Below are 10,371 nucleotides of genomic sequence, written 5' to 3'. Positions count from 1 at the left end.
TCTCCTTTGCAGAAGGAGGGATGGTCACAGAAGATGAGTTTAACTGCCTGGGGCTAAACATATTTTTTTTCCCAAATTGTATTTGGCATAGATTTGGCTGGATTACACATTTTATACTAGCCACAAAGGAGAGGGCTGAATTTTGGAGATTTATCTCATGTAAAGGCACAACACATCAGAGACATCAAGCTGAGTCTGAATCCTTGTTTGGTTTCTTGCAGGCTGGAGTAAATGGAGCCCAAGCTCCAAATAAATAGAGCAGAAGCAAAAGACAGATACCTTAAATAAACCCAAAAGTAGCTTTTATTTAGATTAAACTCTTAGTAATCATGAGTTGTTTAAACCCATTGGTGAATTTATAAGGGCAGTAGATGAACCTCCTTGCATACGTTTGAAGAGAGGTTGTTAACTAAGTTAGTAAGTATGTCATAAGGAAGTCAGAAGATTTATTATCACTTCAATCAGCTCAGTAACTGGCACATTGCTTGCCAACAAGAACACGTAATAGCATTATATCACACCTCAATCATTGCTGCTTGTAATTAGACCTTAATTAAGAGTCTATGTTCTCCAAGTCAGAGTCCTTCAGGAAATCATGGAAGATCAATGAAATTATCTCATTTCAGATTTCTTAACATATGGGTTATGATTCCTGTTGTTTCTCTGCAACAGTAGAAATATTTATTCTATTACTTCCCTTGGCACATGTGTTGTTTTGTGCTAGTTTCTAAACCAGAGTGACCCCTGGTGTCTCTATGATACACTCACCACTATGCGATGTGTGCCCCTAGGTTTCTGATTCACCTCATCCTTCAAGTCAGGAGGTTCAAGTAATTCATGCCTTTATTTAGGTTAATCTGATAAAATTCACATGAATACAATAAATAAGGAGTTAGGAGTAGGCCATTTATCCCCTAAAGCCTGTCTTGTCTTCATTAAAGCTGACGTGCCGCAGGCTTCAACTACTCTTCGGTTCCAGTTCCCCAATTCTGTCAACTTCCCAGTCTTCCTCTGCTCCTTTTTTTAAGAACCTCCAGTGGCTTCACTACCACAACCCTCGAGGGCAGAGCATTCCAGAGATTCACCATCCAGAGATTTCACTCCAGTTTTAAATATCCCCAACCATTTACGCCCCTTCATTCCATCCTCCCTCAATAGTGGCAATGTCTCGATATTTACCCCCATGAAGACTCGTCAGTATATTTCAGTAAGCTCACCTCTCATTCTTCTAAACTTCAAAGAATATCGATCAAGCATTCCTTAGAGAAAGACATACACACAAGAAGCTGCTGATGCTAGAATCTGGAGCAAATGAAACTCTGCTGGCAGAGCTCAGTTGGTCAGGCAGCATATGTGGATGCAGAGGGATATTACTAGAACGAGGCTCGTGATGCAGGGTGTAAACCTGAAATGCCAACTGTCCATCTTCTTCCATTGATGCTGCCTGGCCTGCTGAGTTCTTCAGGCAGTTTGTTTTTTAGCTCCAACATCTTTAGCCATTAATGATAGGACAATCCTCTTATCCCAGGAATTAGCCTAATGAGTCCGCTTTACACTGTCTCCAATGCTAGTACATACTTTATTAACGCAAACACGAGGAATTCTGCAGATGCTGGAAATTCAAGCAACACACATCAAAGTTGCAGGTGAATGCAGCAGACCAGGCAGCATCTCTAGGAAGAGGTACAGTCAACGTTTCAGGCCGAGACCCTTCGTCAGGACTAACTGAAGGAAGAGCTAGTAAGATTTGAAAGTGGGAGGGGGAGGGGGAGGGGGAGATCCAAAATGATAGGAGATGATAGGGGGAGGGATGGAGCCAAGAGCTGGACAGTTGATTGGCAAAAGGGATATGAGAGGATCATGGGACAGGAGGTCCAGGGAGAAGGAAAGGGGGAGGGGGGGAAACCCAGAGGATGGGCAAGGGGTATAGTCAGAGGGACAGAGGGAGAAAAAGGAGAGAGAGAGAGAGAGAGAGAGAGAGAGAGAGAGAGAGAGAGAGAGAGAGAGAGAGAGAGAGAGAGAGAGAGAGAGAGAGAGAGAGAGAGAGAGAGAGAGAGAGAGAGAGAGAGAGAGAGAGAGAGAATGTGTGTATATAAATAAATAATGGATGGGGTACGAGGGGGAGGTCTCTCCCTCTGACTATACCCCTCGCCTATCCCTTGGGTTCCCCCCCCCACTTTTCCTTCTCCCTGGGCCTCCTGTCCCATGATCCTCTCATATCCCCTTTGCCAATCAACTGTCCAGCTTTTGGCTCCATCCCTCCCCCTCCCCCTCCCACTTTCAAATTTCTTACTCACTCTTCCTTCAGTTAGTCCTGACGAAGGGTCTCGGCCCGAAACATTGACTGTACCTCTTCCTAGAGATGCTGCCTGGCCTGCTGCGTTCACCAGCAAATTTGTTGTGTGTTACATACCTTATTAAGTCAGTGCATATAAAAGATATCTGTGTCATGCTTTGTCACACAAAATTTGATGTGGGCCTTCTCCGTTCACGTACATGGTGCAGGATCTTCAGACAGGACGAGGATGCATTGGACTGAAGTGATGTCTGCAAGGAGTTTCCAGTAAGACATCCATGACCCACCAAATTTGCATCAACATTTGACGATGCAGCTCTATATTGGGAACTGCATGAGCTTTTTGAAAGACAAAAAGAAGCAATAGTAACATGCCTGAAATGCGGACCTTAATGGAACTGTGAAAACACTAGGACTAGCATAAACATTCAAATAAATAGAATTTATAGTAACCTACCAGGAAGAATAGAAAGTTGAATTTATTCCAATTCAACAGGGAGGGCATTGAAGATCCAAGCACAAGTGAGTTGTAAACCACTCCTCCCTCCCCACACACCCCACCGGGTAGAAGAGATTCAATGGTTTCCATTAACGTATATCTCAGGTAGTAAGATAAGAGGAAGTAAATTAGTTTATTGAAAAATAAAGTAAAACAATCCAAGCAGTTAGGCTCCTATAATGTCAGGATGTTGCTGTTACAACAAAGCAGTAACTGTAATGATACAAAGAGAGTGATAGTCCACAGCACAGTGTGGCCCAGGACACCCACACATTGCTTCATAAAAACAACGACATTTCCTGTGGTGCAGTGAGTGAGTGCTAAAGAGAAACTAGAGGTATCAGCCCTGATGTTACTCACTTTTATGACATAACTCTTAATAGATATCTATATATATATTTATACATATGTATATATTAAAAAATCAACAACCATTGCTCGGGACCACTGAAAGCAAAAATAAAGTCCTCGCAAGATGGACATTGCCCTTTTAAGATGTGATGAAGACTTGGGTAAATATTGAGTGAAAAAGTCCACAGTTCTTTGAAATTTCTTCAAGATCTGTAAAGCAGCAGATGCAGAATGCACACAGTCTCAGCACAGCTCCTATGGATTATAAATGAACGTGCTACACCTCTGACTTGACATGCGGACTTGGTTAGTTTCCTTTGCTTCTGCAATTGTTCAGTTCCTCATCACGGACTCCACCCCACCTCCCCTGCCCTCCTATCACTCCCAGCCAAAGTTTTGCCCAGTCATTTGATAGAAATGCCTGTTAAAGGGGCGGTAGAACTCCCGCAGTTTCTGGACCACTCCTGGATCAATGTTCGGATGGATCCTGCCTTTTGTTTTGCCCAGGCAGTGAGGTTTGCCATTACCCTGTGGCTTCTTCAGGCAGGGGAAGCCCTTGGTCTCATTGAAGAAGAAGTGGTCATCTGTTATAAGTCTCTGCAGGCCAAGGAAGTCTTGGACTTTACCCAGCTCCCCAGCTGGGTCAGTGATCAGCCTCTCCCCACTGACAAAGTGCATCTGCGACAAGGGGAAATACTGCAGCCAGTTCTCTAAGTGCTGAGCGTAGATCCCAATCCATATTGGGCTCCATGATGCATCAACCAGACCCGTAGTCCTGTTTTTGAAAGTGAGAGTTTCAAAGCCAGGGATGTCCGCTGCTTTTGAGATGATCTGGGTATAGTCTGAGATGGCTCTGGTCACTGGGTCCCGCACAACCACAATCAGCTTGGTGTTCTTGGACATGGCATGAATGCGGGCTGGTGCCTCTGCTGTCACAAAGTATCTGGGCGTTTTCTCCATCACAATCTGACCATCAAGTGCTTTGGGCATCAGGTTCCTGCAACAAAGCACAAAACACTTCAGAGTTAAATGTCAGAAGTCCTCCTCCTAAGTCAACGACAAGTAAAGACACTTACGAAAAGCTTCTGTTTGATTGCTATTTTCATGAGTTTGTCAATGCTTTCTCCTTATTGGGCTTCCAAATCAGAGTAAGAGAAACTTCAAGCTTACAGCAATCTAGGCCAGTGATTTGACACACACATAATTAACACCAGCACTCTGATAAGATTTGAGCTGTTAGTGGAATTTTTCCCAGCAGATGGTAGAAATTGGAAACCAAAACAGAAACTGTTGGTAGTAATTAGTATTCAGAAGGTGGTGCTACTACACCAAGGTGGATGACATGGCAGATTCTGAAGGGAGTTCAATAATATGTGGTATTGATCCTACCTTCTTCTGTCCTGAACTTTCTGTTTATACTTCAACCCAAAATGAAAGACGAAAACATAAAGAATAATAATAATAATAACTTATTTGTGTAACACCTTTCATACATTAAGATGCAGACATAAAGTGGTTTACATAGATTGTAAAGATAAATTAATAGTCATAAAAATACATGACAAAATTAAAAATCATAAAGACAAACATTATATGGAAAAAATGTAATCAAGTATATCAAATTATATAAATTTAATCAACATCAACAGTATTAAATAGGCCAGATTTAAAAAAGTAGCTTTTTGGAAGTGTTTTGAAATGTTCCACAGTATTAGCCTGGTGCATCACAGTTTGTAGAGATTCCAGACTTTTGGTGCATAAGAGCAAAAGGCCACATCACCAATTCTCATGTGCTTTGCTCTAGGAACACTAAGCAAATCAGTATTTGTGGATCTAAAATTACAATTAGGGATATAAGGAGATAGACGCTTCAAAATATACTGAGGAGCTGGATTATTCAGAGCCTTATATACAATTAAGGGTATTTTAAAATTGATCCTCGAGGACACAGTCAGCCAATGTAATGACGTCAAAACAGGTGAAATTTGCTCAGATTTTCTTTTATCGTTAAGATTCTTGCTGCTGCATTTTGAACACGCTGCAGCCAATTTATATCCTTCTTTGCCAGTGCTGAAAAAAGGGCATTACAGTAATGCAATCGTCTAAAAACAAAATCATGTATCAATTTTCCTGCATCATGAGATGTAGATAAAACAGACAGTTTGAGCAAGACTCTACAATTGGATTTATTGGGGAAGAGGAGTTAAGGAATTAAAAGTAGAAGTATCTGATCAAGGAGACCTGTTTATCTATTTCAATATTACACTTGAAAATATTCTTTTCCCATGGAGAATTTCAATGATAATAGTTTCCATGGCTTTACTACATTGAAATTCCAGTGTGATCTGCTGCTACTGCCCGTTCCACATATTTTTGGAGGTATGCTGGGAATGAGATCCACAGAAATACACATAATGCTTTCAGAAATTTTACCCTACCACTGCCCAGTGATCTCCTACATTAACCACGCCACTGATAATCCAATCTTCTGACATACCCAATCACACAGACACTTAAGGCTCCTGAGTCGGATGGTTCTATCACTCAGAGCACAAGTATTTCCTCAATCACCGATTGAAAACTCATCAGATTCCTCAAATGCCACTTCTAGAAAGTGCCATGTCTCCCTGATAGTCAACTCAGCTCCCAGAGAACCCTATTCCACCTTGCTCATCTGATGCCGACTTTCCCATACCCCAAGTCCCCCAAAGGGCTTTTGAACTCCAACTGTTAAACATCTACAGCACCTGCCAAACCTGCAGTCCCGATACCAGGAAAGACACAGGTATATCGGAGGTCCACCACCTGCAGATTCCCCTCCAACTCACCATAAGACCATAAGACCATAAGACAAAGGAGCAGAAGCAGGCCATTCGGCCCATCGAGTCTGCTCCGCCATTTTATCATGAGCTGATCCATTTTATCCTATTTAGTCCCACTGCCCCGCCTTCTCACCATAACCTTTGATGCCCTGGCTACTCAGATACCTATCAATCTCTGCCTTAAATACGCCCAATGACTTGGCCTCCACTGCTGCCCGTGGCAACAAATTCCATAGATTCACCACCCTCTGACTAAAAAAATTTCTTCGCATTTCTGTTCTGAAAGGGCGCCCTTCAATCCTGAAGTCATGCCCTCTCGTACTAGACTCCCCCATCATGGGAAACAACTTTGCCACATCCATTCTGTCCATGCCTTTTAACATTCGAAATGTTTCTATGAGGTCTCCCCTCATTCTTCTAAACTCCAAGGAATACAGTCCAAGAGCGGGCAAACGTTCCTCATATGTTAACCCTCTCATTCCCAGAATCATTCTCATGAATCTCCTCTGTACCCTTTCCAACGTCAGCATATCCTTTCTTAAATAAGGAGACCAAAACTGCCCACAGTACTCCAAGTGAGGTCTCACCAGCACCTTATAGAGCCTCAACATCACATCCCTGCTCCTATACTCTATTCCTCTAGAAATGAATGCCAACATTGCATTCGCCTTCTTCACTACTGACTCAACCTGGAGGTTAACTTTAAGGGAATCCTGTACGAGGACTCCCAAGTCCCGTTGCATCTCAGAACTTTGAATTCTTTCCCCATTTAAATAATAGTCTGCCCATTTATTTTTTCTGCCAAAGTGCATAACCATACACTTTCCAACATTGTACTTCATTTGCCACTTCTCTGCCCATTCTTCCAATCTATCCAAGTCTCTCTGCAGACTCCCCATTTCCTCAGCACTACTGGCCCCTCCACTTATCTTCGTATCGTCAGCAAACTTAGCCACATAGCCATGTATTCCATAATCCAGATCGTTGATGTACAATGTAAAAAGAAGCAGCCCCAACACTGATCCCTGTGAAACACCACTGGTAACCGGCAGCCAACCAGAATAGGATCCCTTTATTCCCACTCTCTGTTTCCTGCCAATCAGCCAACGCTCTATCCACGTATGTAACTTTCCTGTAATTCCATGGGATCTTATCTTGTTAAGTAGCCTCATGTGTGGCACCTTGTCAAAGGCCTTCTGAAAATCCAAATATACAACATCCACTGCATCTCCCTTGTCTAGCCTACTGGTAATTTCCTCAAAAAATTGTAATAGGTTTGTCAGGCAGGATTTTCCTTTAAGGAATCCATGCTGAGTTCTGCCTATCTTGTCATATGCCTCCAGGTACTCTGTAACCTCATCCTTGACAATCGACTCTAACAACTTCCCAACCACCGACGTCAAGCTAACAGGTCTATAATTTCCTTTTTGCTTCCTTGCTCCCTTCTTAAATAGCGGAGTGACATTTGCAATCTTCCAATCTTCCGGAACCATGCCAGAATCTATCGACTTTTGAAAGATCATCGCTAATGCCTCCGCAATCTCCACAGCTACTTCCTTCAGAACACAAAGGTGCATTCCATCTGGTCCAGGAGATTTATCGACATTTAGCCTATTCAGCTTCCTGAGTACTTTCTCTGTCGTAATTGTGACTGCGCACACTTCTCTTCCCTGCCACCCTTGAGTGTCCGGTATCCTGCTGTCTCCCTCAGTGAAGACTGATGCAAAATACTTGTTCAGTTCCTCTGCCATCTCCTCATCTCCCATTACAATTTCTCCAGTATCATTTTCTATCGGTCCTATATCTACTCTCACCTGTCTTTTACTCTTTATATACTTGAAAAAGCTTTTAGTATCCTCTTTGATATTATTTGCTAATTTCCTTTCATAGTTAATCTTTTCTCTCTTGATGACCTTCTTGGTTTCCTTTTGTAAGGTTTTAAAAACTTCCCAATCCTCTGTCTTCCCACTAATTTTTGCTTCCTTGTATGCCCTCTCCTTTGCTTTAACTTTGGCTTTGACTTCTCTTGTCAACCACGGTTGCATCCTTTTTCCACTCGAAAATTTCTTCTTTTTTGGAATATACCTGTCTTGCACCTTCCTCACTTTTTGCATAAACTCCAGCCACTGCTGCTCTGCCATCCTTCCCGCCAGTGTCCCTTTCCAGACAACTTTGGCCAGTTCCTCTCTCATGCCACTGTAATTTCCTTTATTCCACTGAAATACCGACACATCAGATTTCAGCTTCTCTTTTTCAAATTTCACAGTGAACTCGATCATGTTATGATCACTGCCTCCTAAGGGTTCCTTCACCTCAATCTCTCCAATCACCTCCGGTTCATTACACAATACCCAATCCAGTACAGCCGATCCCCTAGTGGGCTCAACAACAAGCTGTTCTAAAAAGCAATCTCGCAGACATTCTACAAATTCTCTCTCTTGAGATCCATTCCATCCTAGCTTGAAATACATTCAGTGCTCACTTTATAGGTACCTCCTGCAATCCCAGGTGATCAGCAGCTCCTGAGATACTCAAACCACACCATCTGGCACCAATAATCATTCCAGAGTCAAAGTCACTTAGATCAAGTTTCTTCCCCATCCTTACGTTTGTTCTGAACCTCTATAGTATGTCTGCATGTTTTTATACATTGACTTGCTGCCACATGGTTAGCTGGATAGATGTTTGCATTAAAGAGCAAGGGTATGGGTGTACCTAATAAAGTGATCAGTAAGTGTATACCAGTGACCTGTTACTTCATTATTACTGGGTCTGAACCCTTGAATTTCCTTCACACCTACACTCTGGGTGCATCTTGGCCAAAAGGTCCGCAATGCCTCAACAGCACCAGGAGCAACTGAGTCAAACAGCACCACAGCACAGAAACAGGCACTTCTGCCCGTCTACTTTGCATCACATTACTATTCTGCCTAGGTCCATTGACCTATAGCTGGACCGTAGCCCTCTGTACCTCTCCTGTCCATGTCAATATCCAAAGTTCTCTTAAATGTTGCAATTAAACACACATCCAACACTTCCTTTGGCAGCTCATTCAAACCCACACCACCTTCTGGGTGAAGACATTTGCCTTAGATTCCCCCTTAAATATTTCACCTTTTATCCTTAGCCTATGACCTTTAGTTCTACTCTCTTGTACTCAATACTCTTCTAATTTATGAAGGCTAGTGTGCTGAAAGCTCTCTTTATATCCCTGTCTACCTGCGATGTCAAGGAATTATGGAGCCATATTCCCAAATCTCTCTCTTTTACTGGTACTACACTTCCCAGTGCCCTACAATTCACTGTGTAAGTTGTACCCTGGTTTGTCCTCCCAAAGTGCAACACTTGTCTACATTAAATTCCATCTGCTATTTTTCCAGCTGGTCCAGATCCCGCCGCAAGCTTTGAAAGTCTTCTTTGCTGTTCACTAGACCCCCCAATCCTTATGTCATCTGCAAATTCGCTGATCCAGTTTACCACATTATCATCCAAATCATTAATATAGATGACAAACAACAATGGACATAGCACCGATCCCTGTGCTGCTCCACTAGGCACATGCCACCAGTCAGCGAGGTAACCATCAATTACCACTCTCTGACTTCTCCCGCTCAGCCAATGTTGAATTCAGTTTACTACCTCATCCTAAATGCCAAGCAACTGAACCTTCTGGACCATCATCCTACATGGGCCTTCATTAAATGCCTTGCTAAAGTCCATGTAGACAACAAATACTGCCTTTCCTTCATCATCTTTCCCGGTAACCTCCTTGAAAAGCTCTATAAGATTGCTTTGACAAGACCTACCACATACAAAGCCATGTTGACTAACCCTAATCAGGCCCTCTCTATTCAAATACTTGGACATCCTGCCCCTTAGAATGTCTTCCAATAATTCTCCCACTACTGATGTCAGGATCACTGGCTGATAATTTCCTGGCTTATTCTAAGAGAGTTTCTAGAACAATGGAATAATGGTAGCTATCTTCCAGCAACTCACCCACGGCTAAGGATGTTTTCAAATACATCTGTTGGGGCTCCTGCACTCTCTGCACTAGCCTTGCACGTGGTCCGAGGGGACACCTTGTCAAGTGCTAAGGTCTTATCCACTCTAATTTTCATCAGGTCAGCAAGGACCTCCTCCTCTATAATCTATGTCTCACTGTATACCACCCATGACTTCACTGCCATTTTACCTCACTTCTACAGACTCTGAGTCCATCTCCTATGTAAGTACAAATGCACAATATCCATTTAAGATCTCCCCCATCTCTATTGGCTCCACATAGATGACTGTGTTGAACTTGAAGTAGACCAATTTTGTCCCTTGCTACCCTTTTGCTCTTTATATATCTCTAGAAGCTCTTGAGATTCTCCTTCCCTTGTCTGCCAGATCAAACTCAT

General features: G+C 42.7%; 1 protein-coding gene across 1 annotated transcript; it reads right to left on the bottom strand.

Annotated features, from left to right (window-relative positions):
* Window positions 1-2,961: 2,961 nt before the first annotated feature.
* On the bottom strand, window positions 2,962-10,089 carry hs3st3l (heparan sulfate (glucosamine) 3-O-sulfotransferase 3-like). Its single transcript, XM_072242766.1, has 2 exons — window positions 9,968-10,089; window positions 2,962-4,143 (listed from the first exon to the last, which is right to left on the bottom strand). The coding sequence occupies exons 1-2, from the start codon at window positions 10,087-10,089 to the stop codon at window positions 3,525-3,527; spliced, it is 741 nt and encodes a 246-aa protein (XP_072098867.1). The 3' UTR covers window positions 2,962-3,524.
* Between the last annotated feature and the right edge of the window lie 282 nt (window positions 10,090-10,371).

This window comes from Mobula birostris, chromosome 24 (assembly GCF_030028105.1).
Source record: "Mobula birostris isolate sMobBir1 chromosome 24, sMobBir1.hap1, whole genome shotgun sequence".
Lineage (NCBI taxonomy): Eukaryota > Metazoa > Chordata > Chondrichthyes > Myliobatiformes > Myliobatidae > Mobula > Mobula birostris.
This window is presented reverse-complemented; position numbering and strand designations above follow the sequence as displayed.

Excerpts from the sequence above, each read along its gene's own strand:
- hs3st3l (XM_072242766.1), bottom strand. The coding sequence starts at position 10,089 with ATGAAAATTAGAGTGGATAAGACCTTAGCACTTGACAAGGTGTCCCCT. Across the intron at positions 4,144-9,967 it reads GAAAACATCCTTAGCCGTGG|GAACCTGATGCCCAAAGCAC; the intron begins GTGAGTTGCTGG and ends GCTTTGTTGCAG.